The following is a 15,772-nucleotide window of genomic DNA, read 5'->3' on the forward strand; positions in this document are numbered from 1 at the left end:
CAGAAGCATCCGCTAAATCAAGTTTTTATTCTGAGCTGGGCGTCGTCTATCTGTCTATATACTGTAGACGGACAAACAAAGCTATATTATTTGTACTAAATACACTGTATAATCATTTTCAGAACAATAAAGTGTAACTGGTTAATTTCACACTAGGGTGCAGAGGGCATATAAGTTTGAATAAATGTCCTCGGTAGCATCCTTTAGTAATTCTAGTGTGAGAACCACTTGATTTGGTGCAGCATAAGTAATCATCAGCACAAAAGTAGCTCGCATCGAAAAACGAAGGGTGAGAAAATGAGTACCGGTAGTTAGTGGATTTCAGTGACAACCCTTTCCCCGTGCCTCCCCCACACCAATCCTCCCCTCCCCTGTAGGGTGTAAAAAGCAGCTCAAAAGCAGTGATCCTCCTCTTAAGGGATCCACTTACACATGCACGGATTACAGGGCATGAAAGACAAAAGGCCAGTCACATCACTGAGCAGGTGAAGACATGTACCACGTTACGTTGTACCGCAGCCGCCTATTAGTGAACACATATTTTATCCTTCTGGATGACATGAAGCGGAAAACTTTTGACATTTTGAGTCCCTTTCAATATGAATTCCCAACAAGTTTAGTCTGGGGGAACCTGTGGCCTGTGAGCCATAAACGCCTTGAAAGCGCAATTGGTGTGGCTGGCCATGTAATTCTTAAAAAAACTTTTTTTTAAACTTTCCTTTGAAGCACAAAAACATTTGGCCACAAATATTCACACTAAACATTTGATAGATCACTTCATCCATCCATTTGTTTATGTACCCACTTCAGTGTTCAGGGTTACAGGTGAGCTAGAGTCCATCCCAGCTGACTTTGAGCAAGAGGCAGTATACACTCTGGACTGGTCGCTAGCCAATCATTTTTTTACAATATAACTTTCATAAGAGTAAAGGTGGAGCACTGCATCTGGCTCAACGTCGAAAGGATCGGCGATCAAATCTCACCAGGGAACTCTCTGTATCTCTTCATGTTGGTGTGCAAAATATTTCATGCGAATGTTTAATTTGCAAGGATTATATCGACGCCTGAAAGGAAATGCCGAAGGGGAAACAACAACATATCGTTGCTGTCCTGTGAAAAACACTTATGTCCGTTTTTTCATTTTTTATCAATTTTTACGTTACGTTTCTGTATTTCGTACATCCCATAAACGTGAACATTTTTTTTTTTTAAATGACAAAATTGGACACGTGTTTTCACAGGACAGCAACAATACGCAAGTTTTAGTATGCATTAATAAATGGGTTGTTCTCAAATACGCAGGACAAACATATTAGTTAACTGAAGTACAGGAATTCATAAATAATGATGATCAACTTTCTGCGGGTCGATAAATACACTGTTAGTCTTTATTTTAGTTCTTTAAGTCTTGAAAGGAGGTAGTGGTTTATATGTACCTCTTTTAGTTTGTTTGCTTTTTTGTTCTGCCATTTTTTTTTGTCATTGTCACTTGTTTAACATGTTTTCAAAAGCAAGGCCCCTTATGTCCAGGCTTTTTTTTTAATGAGTTATCAATAGTGGAAATTTATATTGAAAAGATCTGTCAAGAGGGGACCTTTGTAGTTGTCAGTTATGTGAATGGAAGGCCCCCTCGGACATCGACTGGATCAATCGGCATGCGGAACACAATTGAGGGGCCTTTGGGAGGGCGATGTTGGTACAGGAGCAGTTGGGCCGGAAAGCGGCAAGCAGGCGGAGGAGCTAAAGCGCTCTTCATGGGGGAATCGATAAGGCCGGCTGGCCTTTGACCTGAGACGGAGTGGGAGAGCAGGCGGTGGGTCAGTGGGCCAGGATCACGCTGTGAGCTCTGACACTGGCTATGACACACTCCAGGCTTAGACTGACATTGACTGAGTGCGCGCGCACACACACACCATTGTATGAATGTAGTTTCAGAACATGGATTCAGACAAATATAATACTAATTAACAGCAATGTCATGCACTAACTTGGTCAGGTAGAGTCGAATGGGTGAAATTCTTCTCATTCATCTTATTATAAATGTTTGTTTTCTAACCTTGATACATATTACTTTCAAATTAGCTCCTTATAATATGTTCAGCCCTCGGGAGCCTAACAAAGCAGATCAATACATGAGGTTGAGTCAAGATTAGTCTCTTAATTGGCACAAAGTGCTGTAGATTAAAGACAAGTGAAAAGAGTGTGTGACAGTTAGTCGAATTGGGGTCAAGGGCACCCTAGTGAGTGGAGCTGCACAGCTGCATGGGTGACGTTGGATCACAGAAGAAAAAAATAAGAAATAAATCATTTTTCATTGCTGCCTTCTCCAAGTATATAGGTTGGTCCAACTCCCGAGGACTTCAAGAAATGTGATGTGAATCTGCCACCCTCTGCATGTACGTTGCAGCCTTCCAGCTGCAACCATTGAAAAGCTAAAAGACCTGATTGCACATGTGATTATAACTTTAAATAATACCGGTAGTCAAATAAGTAATCAGAATAGTCTCAGTACTGTATTTACCTTGCTACATTATATCAAGGAAAAAAAAGTTCAGTCAAGTGTTTCTTTGCTCGGGCTCACGCAGAGATAATTGAGCTCATCGTCCCTCAGCATGGGGTCGATTTCAGAGCCCCCGCATCGGCGTGACGTGACCCACACTACTCAAAAGGTGATCACGGGAGAGAGTGTGAGAGAAAGGCGAGCATTGATCGAATTTGATAATGAAGACGATCCCTCTAAGCTGCTTTGCTCCACACGTTTAAGAAATCCTCTGCAACAGTCAACACACACTAGGAAGCCCCCCTCGCTGTCACCGCAACATTGTGTCGCTATTGATCCCAGCTATCTGGCTCTTTTCATACCTGGGCTCTCTGACCCGGCCGGGAGAAATGCATCCTGACATGCGACGTGAGGAGCTTAATAGGCAAAGGATGGGCCTCTCACTTTAGCCTTTCATTCCCATTTGTCACATCTGCTGGAGAACGCAGGTTTACAGCAGCTGCACCTGCTGTTGAGAGAACATGCGGTCAGGATGGCCACACTGCAAGAGGTCCTGCACTGTACTTGGACAGAGCTGTCACTAAGCATTTTCGCAAACGAGACAAAAAAAAAAAAAAGACCGACCTTTTTCCTACTAATACCCTTTTAATAGAAAAGATAAACAACCAAAAAATACAGAAATACAAAAGAAAACTGCATAGAGCTTATTTACAGCATTCTGTGGGGTCATTATCAATTTAACAACACAACAGGGTACCTCATATAGACCGCGTTTAGTAGTAAAGGCCGATGATACTAAACTTCGAAACGTGTGTTGCCGGATATTCTGTTTCATGCAAAGCACATGGCAGAGATGGTACTGAAAAGTACAGTGCTTCATATATTAAATAGTTTGGAGCGAACACAATGTGTTTCCTAAATATGATCAAGTATGATAAGTTAAGTCACGTTTTTGCAAACTGAACATGACACAATTAGCCTTGTACAAACAGGACGTCGGTGCAATGTGGGAAAACAGAAAGTGCATTTCCATGGTAACGTTCCAACGTACCAAGAGAGCAATGCACTTACAGTATGTACAACAAGGAATAAGTGACTTCCTTACCATTGGAAGTTAACGAATGTTAACACAGATGAAGAACTCGCACTCGAGACGCGTCAAGAGCTTTCCTCTAGTGCAATGTAGCCTGCCATAGAAATGATAATAATCCTCGTCGTCCTTCTGTGGACAACACAAGTCTTTTATTCTCCGATTGTTATTGAGGCCGTGGGCGTTAGAAAGGCTCAACGAAACAAATGCACGTCGACTCACATACAAATGAGGACTGAATTATCAAAACGAAGTAACACTGATAATAGGGCTTCTATTGCTTATCTCCGTCATAAGCAAGAAGCAACGACAAAAGGTGTTTCTGGCCTGTTTGTGCTCAAAACTGGGCTGAACTGTCCCAACGAATCCAAATGCCCTTCCTAGGCGTGATTTGAGGCCTGAAGGGGTGGCGTGAGGTCATCTCTTGACTTTGGCGTCCTCCTTCAGTTTCCATATCATCAGCTCCATGCAGGCGGCGGCATCTTCACTCGAGTCGTGGCCATCGACTGTAAATGCAGAAATGAGAGTTGCTGCTTTTAACCAGCTTGGAAAATGTCACCCAATGAATTCAGCACTTCAAGACACGTCTATGAAGGAAAGCCTTCCATGATGGATTTTTTTTTTTCTTAAAGCATGTACTAGTGACATCTACTGGCAACATTTACATTTAGCAGTCAGAATTCTGGCCTTTCAAGAGTTAAATTATCCACAACATTATGAACACCTGCACATCAAATCTAAAGTGAGCTGCATGGAAAAAAAAACATCCCTTTATAAAGATATAATGCTAAATTTTTTCTGCCACTCTCAGAGTTATTCCTTGTCCTAGTTGAAGTTTGTTCTGCACCATACTGAGATGTTTCTAATATTTTGGTTATTTTATTTGGTTACATAAGAGCGTACGGATGTTTGATGCAGTACAATTCGACACCACAATAAACTAAAACCACAGTAATAAGCATATGATTAAATGATTATCTTCCTGACCGTATAAAAACTCAGCATTATCTTTGCAGGGGCAAAATATTTGATACGACTGCTGTATCTCATTTTATACTTAGTGTGGAAATGCAGCGGTTTTGCTATTCTTTCATAAAGGCAACTGTCACTCTCTTTTAAATGTCACACTTGGGGATAAATGACAAAAGGTGTTTTTGTGTTTTACTATGGACAATTCCGAGCTTATGTCAAAATGACGTCACGTCCAGATGGCGGTCAAGTCGTCGAAAACGAACTTTACGCTCATTGAAAAGCCTTGCACTTTGGGTCGTTGTCATTTGATTTGTGGGGATTCATTTGATTTCAAATTGTAATGAAATGTCGTTTGGCTACTATAACAATCCGGCCCGCAGAGGCAAAAGTGCGATTTTAATAGAAATCGGACGTATTTGGTCTAACGTTAGATAAATGTCCCTCGTAACAGCCAAGAGGCACTTGGTAAGTAATGACCCAACTAAATGGCTACTTGGGGAGTATGGTGGCCAGCACATCTATGTCATTGACACACCAGTTGTTTTTTTTTTTCATTTTCATGATGTTTTTCCAAAGATCAGTTACAGTAAACATAATACACGTAATTCATTCAGATCTGCATACGTATATTCTAATCAGTACTACTCAATATACAAGATTGATAACTATCTGTAATTCGGACAAAATGATATTTATTTACTTTGATTTAATTGTAGGGGAAAAAAATAAAAGAAAAACAAATGATTTATTTAGTGTGTAACATTAACCAATATGTAGTTGACTTAGAGCCTTTTGACAAAAGTAGTAGATCTACATTCTATATTTCTTCTACTGCCAATTGGAATAACAGAAGCTGGCGAGGCTAACCGCTATTCTCATCCACCACCCGCTTACACTCGTACTATTGGACTCGTCCAAAAGTATGAAGACTGTGTTGATTTGTTGGCTGGACATTTCACTGCACCACAGAGCGTTATAGTTTGGTGACAGCAGCAGAGTCAAAGGTCCAATGTAAATTGTCCAATTAGAAGATCAAATGTGAAAAACACTCAAATTCAAGATTTAAACAATCAACGCAGAGGAGTAAAGTCAACTCAACAACTAGTCGACTAAGCAATTTAACCACTACTTCACACCAGTGATGTATTCACACAAATGACAATCAAGAAGATATAGCATTATAAAGCTCAATACAGGAAAACACTGCTGCTAAGTCTGTGCAACTTCTCTCACCACTGTCCTGGATGATGCGTTTGAGGTATTCGGCCATCAGATTCCTCAAGGCACGTTTGTAGGGTAAACCAAGTCGGTGAGGAAACACGATGGCTGTGTCTACTACTGAATTGTGAATGAGCTGAAATGGAGAATGACAGATTTTTTTTTTTTCATCATCAACTAGAAAAAAATACATCATCCCATCTTAATTTGAATGAAAAGCAGACTATACCCTGTACTGGTCGTCACAAAGCACGTATGCACAAACGATTATTCACACTCACATTCACAATGGGCCTCATTTACTAACCATGCGTATGCACAGTTTTGCGCACAAATATGCGATTCATCAATATCTCTGTACTTGTGCGTATTCTGCAAACAAACTACAACAGCCTCAGACCATGTGTATGCACAAATGATGGACCAGCTTCTGAAAAAACATCAAAAAACACATTTTTTACCTAATATACACAGTTTATTGGAACTACAGTCATATAGAAAGACTAATAATAAATTTAACAGTAATTTAAATTGAGAATTTGCTAATGAGTTGACTAATGTCCCCAATAAACATGAAAAGGACACTTCTTGTAAGTGCTTGTTTGTGCTTCTGTATTGTACAGTATATGAGTCCATCTGTCCGTCTCTTGCCGGCTGTCACTCAAGAGTAGACCACGCGAGTACGCTGGACCTGGAAATCAATTGAGCCGATTGAATCCAAGGCTTCAGTGTTTTCGTATCGATCCTGTAGCCCTACACATGCACGTTACGAATCTAGAACAACATTTCCACTAATTTACAGAAGACAAACGACCGTCAAAAAAGATCCTATAGGCACACATAGGCCACTTCCTTGCTTGTGCTGTAACTGCGACCGGCATGAATCTCAACAACTACAAATGGTTTGCTGTGCTATATTTATCTCTTACCATCACCAAGTTGTGCAGTGTTTACTGATCGCCTCATAATTTATTTGTTCCATGCGTGTATTGTGTACAGCAGTCTCTAATTAAAGTTCGGAATTAATTAAAAATAATTGACATCAATATATGTTGTCAGGTTCAGTGTTTCAGCAAGCTTTCCAATGATATGAACCTTTTGAAAATAGGCTATAGATTGAGAACGTTATGAACGTCTCTCCCAACTGTTTTTTTTCCATAACCTCTGCGCATTGGGTGAGAGCCATCAAACAGAAGACCTCTTTGAAGGAAAAGGGGCGTGTGTTATGCAAATTAGGGCACTGCAGGCACACGCTCTTATTGAACGAATTCTGATTCATCATCATACGCACAGTTGTGCAAACAAAATGGACTGTATGAACATTCCTACGCATTTATTAGTAAATGAGACTCAAGACCCACTGCAGTATGTCAAACTCAATAAAAATGTGCAGCAAAATGTGGGAGCCTTTACTTTTCTGCATAATCAAGAGTTGGCTCACAGTTGCTTTGATATCTTCACATGCCAATGTTGACTTATATGAGTCACTTCTGGAGACTTGTACCTGGCCAATCAAGTGATATGTTTGTTCCCAAGAACTTCGGGGGTATCTACCTTGAGAGCCAGGAGGTCACTCTCCAGGCTGTGCCCCACCAAGATGGACTCAGCACTGAACATACTGAGCAGCACAGCCTGAACATCTCTCAAGGTGATGGTGGCGCCATCCAAGTCCTCTGCCGTCACGCCGGAAAATCTGCCAAAGAACAAAAACATGTAATTCCTTGACAATACTGCTTACACGTCACAGATCTTCCCTCCGGTATCAGCTAAATTCAGGATTTAGGGGACAGACGTACCGTGTATTGAAGTCAACTACTTTGCTCTCAGGTTTGACAAACGTGTCGTAGATGACTTTTAAGTCTGAGTTTATGACCGTTATTCTTGTCAGTTCTAGGCCTTGCTTTGTGTAACACTGGGCACAAGGACACAAAACCATGAAAGAAACATTTCGGAAGAGAGCAACATGGCACTGCGTAATTAGAGAAGAAATGAATTTACCATCTCACAATCCAAGGCATACACTCCTCCATTGCCATCCAGTGGGAGAGGTTTGCTGAATGTTGTCACATAGCCGTCTAACGACTCTTTACGCCCATCTTGAACATGTTGCTGTGGAAATGCGCAGTGTGGAGATTCATCAAGTGAATGGAGCTGGACTTGCACAATTAAAATTACATAGAGAGGCCATTTTAATTGGCTTTGAAATGCTCGTGAGAGTTCGGATGTTGGAAGATACCTTGGCCGTTTGGCAGCCTGCAGAACCAGCAGTCGTGGAGCAGCAGCTGTATATGGTCTCCCAGCCTCCAGCCACTGCCACAGCAGGACACAGGATGTTGACGTTAACAAGAGTTTTCACCATTTTACATGGACGATTAACAAACACTTTACCTTTCTGCCTGCGCAAACGTCCCCAGTGAAAAGCACATTCCTCTTTGCGAAGACAGTTACCCTTCACATTGACTTTATACTCAGCACCGCATCTGCAGCATATCTTGGTGAATGCTGCAAACACATTCAAAAGTATTTAGTCGACTGAAAGACTATGGACAAAAAGCGCAGGAAAATAATCTAATCTCACACTCTCAGTATATACAACCCCTGGCAAAAATGATGTTCACTCACTTGTTTAAATTTGTGGGGGGGGGGAGCAGTTCACAGACATGACAAAACTAAAATCATTTCAAATGGCAACACTGTGGCTTTAAGAAACACTAAAGGAAAGAAAAACATGTGGTAGTCAGTAACAGTGACATTTTTTGACCAAGGAGAGGGGAAAAACTTATGGAATCACTCAATTCTGATGAAAGAATTATAGAATCAGCCTGTAAATTTCCCTCCCCAAAACTAACACCTGCATCATATTAGATAAACTTCGGTATCTGCTTACGGTCCATGATGGCCTTCTTCTCTGGGAGGTTGTATATAACAGCCTTGCCTACAGCGTTGGGGTTTATTCGAGGGTATCCGTGCTCCTGCAGCTGCTCCTCTGTCATCAGATATGCCTTCAGCTTCCTGTAGAGTGCAGCTCCTAAAGTGTGGCACAGCAAAACGCTCAATTATGAAGAAAACAGACTGAGCTGGTTTGGGTCGCAGCATGAACAGATAGATTTGATGTGCATTTTGATAGGCAAGCCAAGCACTGGAAATAAGCAGCATCTTTACTACAAAGTTGGCAATCTGGCCAAATGTAAACACGACAAGTTATTTAAAATGTGGAGTTTTGTACAGTGGGGATGAATAAAAACAAAAAGTCCAGTGTATGACACGCAATAAAGTCTCTTTGTATTTTCAGTCCTTTTTGCACTTACTTCACGTAAATGCCATTTTCCTTCTGTTTGGCTCAACATAGACAAATAAGTGAAATAACTCCGAATGCAGTGGCTTCAGTGTAAGTGAAGCCTTACTTTGGTCATTAACTTCCATAATAATGTGCTACGAAATGCACTATTTATGTTTAAAAAGATGACTTTTTTTTACTATAAAGGTCTATTCCCCTTTAAGGTATTAAGATGAGACCAATGATTGACGGAATACTCATTACCGATTGAATGTATTTTATAGGTAGTATTATGTGGACATGAGTGTGCAATAGCAATATAAGTTATTATACAATTTGAACTTATCGGTGCCTGAGAACTCAAAAAAGCTGGCGTTTTTTGAAGGTTAATGTCAAAAAGTGTTTGCGACTCCCAGTGCTTTATTTTCCGTGGAAAGCGGGTCGAAATGACTCTTTGACTGTTAAAGGTTGCCGACCCCTGATCTAGTGGGCCTGCATAGAACATATTCTAGAAAGAAATATGTTTGGTTGACTTCCTCTTTAAAGAAATTGGGTGTAGAGGAATTCTACTGCAGTCCATTAGAAACAATGTGGAAAAAAGCAAAACCCCTCACCAATGAGCTTCTCTTCTTGTTGTTTACCCATCCTATTGACAGTGAAACTGGTCATAGCTGCAAGGCGGCCTCCCAGAACTTCCTGATGAGACTGTGCTTTCCGGGAAGGTGGTAAACCTGCCTCCTCTGGAAAGCAACAGACATATAGGTTGGCAGTATAAACAGAGGTATATTCCCTGCCTATTCATTGTGATGGATTCAGTACACGTTACATGGTGTAAATCAATGCATGACTGTGCTGACATACTGATGGCAGGCGAGGAGCAGGAGCTGTTGTTGTTACGGAGCTTTTTCAGCGCGTTGACGGCTAAATTGACATAGATGTTCTTGGTGTTACTCCGCTCGTACACCAGCTTTTCCTCATCAAGGCCCTGGCAAGAAATAACAGCTTTCCATTGACAAACTGTCATGTCAAAACACTGTCATGAAGGAACATGACACAACCTAACCAACTGAGACAGCAGCTTTGAGTTTCAAGACATTCCTACCATCTGGAAGGCAACATTCTCTGATGGGCAAAATTTGATGCACTCGTCTATGAAACAGTTAAGGTAGCGTTGGCGAATCATGGTCGGGACTTTGGCCCCAAACTCAATGGGGATGATGGGGCGCTTCATTGAAGAACTCTGAGGGAACACAGGGAGTGTAATGGTATTAGATCACATTTTACACATAAAAAAAAAAAGACATTCTTAAGCGTTATTGTCACCACCTGATTTTAGTGTTTCCACAATCAAAAGTTGTTAAATAACACAGGCTAGATTTAGAGTCTACTCTGCATTTATCAAATGGCAATTTTTTGCTCTCACATACAATACAATTTCATTTATATAGCGCATTTCATAACAGCTAGGGCTGTAACAAAGCACTTTACAATACAATAAATAAAACAAAATCAATAAAAGACTGTGGTACATGTATTAATAAATATAGACATAAATAATATATAAAATATAAATAAATAAAGCCAATAAATTGACATAAAACACTATATACAATTGACACCGGAAAAGAGCCGAAAAATTCAGGTCTGATCAAAAGCCAGAGAAAAGAAATGTGTCTTCAACTGGGTTTTAAAAATGGACAGAGAGGGGGCTTGCCTACCAACCAAAGGGAGGTCATTCCAGAGGGAAGGACCAGCGACAGAAAACACAATACGTCCTTCGGGCATTGATAGTGGGGGGGAAAAAACCCCCACCTGGAATAGATTTCCTTCAGATCAAAATCAGGCCCCTTCCAAGGCCGCGTAAATATATCTACGTTATTTCATGTGTTCTGCTAGTATAACTACAGCCGTATGTGACACTAAAAATGTACATGGAACTACTCAATCAGAAAGATCTGATTATACGGTTCAAATTAGAATGTGGCATTTTGACCTCCAGTCTAAATCCAGCCTTACTGCCTCGCAAACGGTAGTCCCATACCTGCAATGGCTGAACAACTACCATATGGTAGAACAGTCACTTTATAGAGGCAGACTGACAGCAGTTGTTAAAGTTATCCCGGCACGTGTGTAGGATTTCCCAATCATATTGAGTAATTATAAGACATTCTAGAGGTTAAATACCTTCATGGTGGGTGTGTGAGCCACTCGTTTTTGTGCAACAGTGGACGTGGTCTTTGACAAGATACCGGCTGTGGTTTGGGTCCTAACAGGCAGGCTACCAGCTGGTTTAGCATCTGAAGAACCTGCCCAAATAGTCATCGATAAACATTTTAGAAATAATCATAATAGTCTCATCAAACAGTTCTCTTGGGATGAATAAACCACGAAAATGCCAGGGACATGAACATGTTGTACCCTTGCAAGTGTTACATTTTTTGTGCAGCTCTCGCATTCTCAACCTCCTTGTGGAAAAATACTTAATGATAAGAAGATTCAAGGGGGCAGGGGGGTCAGGTCCCTTTTCACAACTTAACCAACAATAGAAATAAACAGGAATGACATACTGGTCTTTGAAGATATGGTCAATGGGTTGGGACGGTGTGCGATCCTCTTCTTCTCTCCCGTAGAGCTGGGGCTAGATGTGCTCTGTGAGGGTGGTTTGAGTGAAGCAGAAAGCTGAGCAGCTTGCTGCTGCGCCATCTGCATGCGCTGATAGCAAACCTCCTGAGCCGTGGGTCTCCTGTACGGCCGGAGCACATTCTTTGAAGGTGCATCAGTCTGAGAAAAAGCAAAACAGGGAAAAGCGGTTCGGATCATGGATGGAATTGTATTCAAAAGAAACTCTTTCCATTTATGATACAAAAACAAATTCGATAAAATATCCCACAGGTTCAGGTTGGAACAGTGGCCACATTGAGATGACACACTCTTAAGTTAGTGTGTCTCATAAATTACAGTACTTTGTGTAATAAATTTGAAAGGGTTGTACTGTTTCCAACATAAATTAATACAATCCCTTTGAAAAGGTATGTTTGGGTGAGTTTGGTGTGGTAGAACTTGGTGGCCCTGACCTCAAGCTCCATCCAAAAACTTTGGGATGAACAATATGAATTTTGTCCTACCTCACAAACGTCCTTCTGGATAAATGTATAAACATTCAGCAGACACACCCGAACATCTAGTCACTGAATTCCTCCAAGAAGAAGGGAAGTGCTAGTTGCAAATGGCGGACCAACTGCATAGACCTAATCGGTTCCTGCATCAATTAACAGCTTTTAAGTGGCCCAAAGGCTAGATGAGTAATTTGTTATTATTCGTTACTTTGTTTATTGGTTGGCTCATCCCCAAAAGCAGATCTACATTTTTTGTAATACATCTCATTTATTGCAATTTATTTTGCACACGCCTAAGCTACGGCCCACTGTTTGGCAACAAATGGCTAGAACAGTGCTCACATGATTGGGAAAGCGATGGATGATGGGGTCAACTTACATTTCCTTTGGCAGCAAAGTGTGAGACTCTCTTCTTCTGACCAGGGAAGAGAGTGGTTAAAGTGCTCTCAGCGTTGCCCTCCTCTAAATCTCTGGACGGCTGACAGCACACACAACATAAACATGTGACACCGACCGTTTGCCCAAAATAATCCAAATAGAAAATGTCCGGTAAGAGTGCTACCTGCTTAGCTTGCCTTCCCTTGTCCTCCTTCTTAACATCATTGGATTCGTTGAAGATCCGCAAACACTCCTCCATTGGATCTGAGTCAAAGTCGAACGCATCCTGGAAAAGTGACATGTCCATCGCAGCGTCTTTATTGGTCTCGCTCCCTTCCGCGGCTCTGTCATCCTCATCCTCAGAGGATGACGCAGTCAGCTCTGAGGCTTTCCTCTTATTTAGTTGCCCCCTCTTCAAAGCGTCGGCAGATTTCCTCACGAGTACTTCATCCTGATCGTCATCGCTATCATCAACCACGATCGGTTCTGCCTCCTCTGCGCTCTCATCCCCAAAAAGGTCAGCATGACTCAGACTCGTAGTTCTTGGTTTCTGCTTCAGATTTTTCACATTTTTAGGGCTGGCGCTGAGTTTCATTTTACCTTTGCTGATTGCTGAACTGGCTTTACTTTTTGCACTGGTGCTAGAGGAGCTGCTTTTGCTGAGTTTCTTTCCATCCTTGTCTCTTTTAGTCCCATCTAGTTGACCGTTTTTATGTTTCCTCTCCTTCTGCTTGCTTTGCTCCTTGTCGGAAGACTTGGACTTGCCGCTTTCCCTTGCACGGTTCTCGGTGTCAGTACCTCCTTTGCTGGAATTTGTTTTTGAATGACTCTTTCCATCACTTCTCTTGTGTTCTTTATTAACTTTATCGGCAGTCTTGACTTTAACAGTCTTCTTTCTATCATCATTCTTCCCATGGCTCTTGTTTTCCTTTTTTGTCGGGTCTTTTTGCTGAGGCTTCTTTAGTGACTCTTTGCCCTTATCCTCACTACTTTTTTTGATGAGAGATGGTTGGCCTGCTTTTGCTTTGTCAGACTTTTCAACTTTTACCTTCTTCTTTTGCACCGCACGTTCCCCTGTCCCAAAGTCCTCCTTATTCCTCTGTGCCAGTGCTTGTAGGGTACCCATAGCGCCCTCTTTCCTCTCCTTCGCCACACTGTCTTCAATTTTTGCTATGCTGTTAGCTTTTCTCTGCTGAAGATTACTGAGCGTAGTGGGTCTGTACTCTGTTCCAGAGCTCTCACCATCAGAATCCGAAAAGGTGTACTTGTTTGTGTCGACGCTCAGGCGCTGTACTTTTCTGACAGACGGGACAACGACATCATTTGATGTGGGGAGTCTTTGTGTCTTTTTGCCTTCCACAATAATACTGCACATGCTGACATTGCTCTTGCGCTTTACAGCAATCCCTGCAGAGTAGTTGGAGAGTGGGTCATACTCCATGTCTGTAGATGGCTTTGAAGTATCCACAGTGTATTTACATGTTGAAGATGATGTCCTGGTTGAGTACTTTGGACTTGGGGGCGGAGAGGGGACTCTGTGTGTGTGTGTCCGAGATGGATTCTTTTTTAACAAAGTGGGAACATATTCCATGCAGTTGCTATTGCTTCCCTGAGTGTCCGAATCCAGAGTGTATTTGCTGCAACCAGGTGTAGGGTTATACCCTCCTGATGTCATTTGATAACTGCCAGGATCGTAGGCCAAGTGTGTAGTTGCTGCTTGACCTTTAACACCATCGGAGGATGACACACTTGTTCTACTAGGACTATACGATTCGTCCCCAATCCGAAACAGCTTCTTTTTCTCCCTCTCCACTTCATTGCGGACCTCTTCGATGGCCTTGTTGACCATCTCCAGAGCGCCGGTGATGTCTCCCGAGCGAGGTGAAGTTCCATTCTCATGCTTTTGAAGCCTCACAACTTCGGGTTTGAAAGGGTCATAACCTTGTTCTGCAGGAAGACAGTATAGCACTCTTAGAATCCGACACAAAAGATGATTCATAATGTCCACATTCCACATTAATTGCCTTACATCACAATTCTTAGATTCAACTTCATAGTAAAAATTAGGTTCACTGAAAAAGTTTTTTTTTTTTTAACCAGTGGTAAGCCGTCAGAGCCAGCAGCAAGGACTTCTCCACTGGTCCAAACGCTATCACAAGTACTAACCTAGTACAGTGGCAGTGTGTGGCAAGTGTGAGAAAAGATAAGTGGTAAAACGGGTAATTAATAATAATAATGGTAGTCCCCACTAAATGCCAAGGTACCAAATGCATAGCCCATCTTAGTTCAGAACACAATGTCTTCATTGTTATGGTAGTGTTTAACGAAATTTCACGACTTTTTCCAAGAAAAAATGCAATCAAATCCCTCAATGTATAGGAAGACCTCAGCTCAGAGACATACGAGACAACACACCTTTGTGTAAAGGAAATGAACCATGTGTAACCAACGACATTATCATTCATACTTCCTTAGCATGTCGGTTGTTAACAGTTAAGGTGTTTTAGGAAGCTACTAGTGCGACGATTCATTATCAATCTTCTTCCAAACGTTTCCTCGAAGCCGAGCGTTTTTCCAGCAATATCTTGACCCGTAACTAAGACTACGTGGCCCGTTTTAAGTCACCTTTTTGGGCGGCGTGGAGCTTTTTCGTTTCGACAGCAGCACCCCCGTAGGTCTGCCGTCTGTGCTGGCTGTGCCTGAAGTGACAGTAGGGTCTGTTGCACCCATACTCATTGCCCTCAGTGTATTCCGTGTAAAACGGACAGTCAAGCCCACGGAAGAAGCCGGTTGATCTCAGCATTATCTCCAGATACTCCTCTCATGCCCTCGCCAACGTTGTCGGGCCGTTTCCGCTCATTCGTGGGCAATATAACAAAGCTTGAATGAGTGTTAGGACAATAACAACGTCCCTACGGCGCCATGTTGGATCGGTGGCGGACATTAAATCTCGCGTGTCCTCTCGCGTGTTTGTGTGACGTCATGGAGCGTCAAGTGGTCACTGGCCGATGGGAAAAAAAACTTCGTTCCGGAAGTTAGGGTGGGAACACGGCATGTAAACTTTAGCATTAGTGTCGCAAGCCAGCGAGTAAAGCAGTCCCTCTTTCTCCTTAATTAACCTTAGAAGCTTTCATTTAAAACTCGTCTGTAATTATGAGAGCATTACTTGCTACTGGAGTAATCAAATACTGAAACATTTACCTAACCAAATAAACATGTGT

General features: G+C 41.9%; 2 protein-coding genes across 2 annotated transcripts in view; both read right to left on the minus strand.

Moving 5' to 3' along the window:
* The window catches only part of dmbx2 (diencephalon/mesencephalon homeobox 2), a 9,636-nt gene extending 6,550 nt beyond the window's left edge, over positions 1-3,086 (minus strand). The window contains exon 1 of the mRNA XM_086048246.1: positions 2,863-3,086. The gene's annotated coding sequence lies outside the window, so the exon portion shown is untranslated. The remainder of the gene's footprint in view (positions 1-2,862) is intronic.
* Positions 3,087-3,252: 166 nt separating this feature from the next.
* On the minus strand, positions 3,253-15,499 carry rexo1 (REX1, RNA exonuclease 1 homolog). The gene is made up of 16 exons (XM_086048244.1): positions 15,177-15,499; positions 12,736-14,498; positions 12,553-12,651; positions 11,625-11,838; positions 11,242-11,363; positions 10,160-10,297; positions 9,919-10,042; positions 9,672-9,797; positions 8,668-8,808; positions 8,169-8,282; positions 8,017-8,090; positions 7,779-7,889; positions 7,577-7,692; positions 7,335-7,473; positions 5,796-5,916; positions 3,253-4,096 (listed from the first exon to the last, which is right to left on the minus strand). Exons 1-16 carry the CDS (start codon positions 15,352-15,354, stop codon positions 4,008-4,010), a joined length of 3,669 nt encoding a protein of 1,222 aa, XP_085904370.1. The 5' UTR covers positions 15,355-15,499; the 3' UTR covers positions 3,253-4,007.
* Positions 15,500-15,772: the final 273 nt, after the last annotated feature.

Source organism: Filicampus tigris, chromosome 12 (assembly GCF_054856515.1).
Source record: "Filicampus tigris isolate MCC_2025a chromosome 12, RoL_Ftig_1.0, whole genome shotgun sequence".
NCBI classification, from domain to species: Eukaryota; Metazoa; Chordata; class Actinopteri; order Syngnathiformes; family Syngnathidae; genus Filicampus; species Filicampus tigris.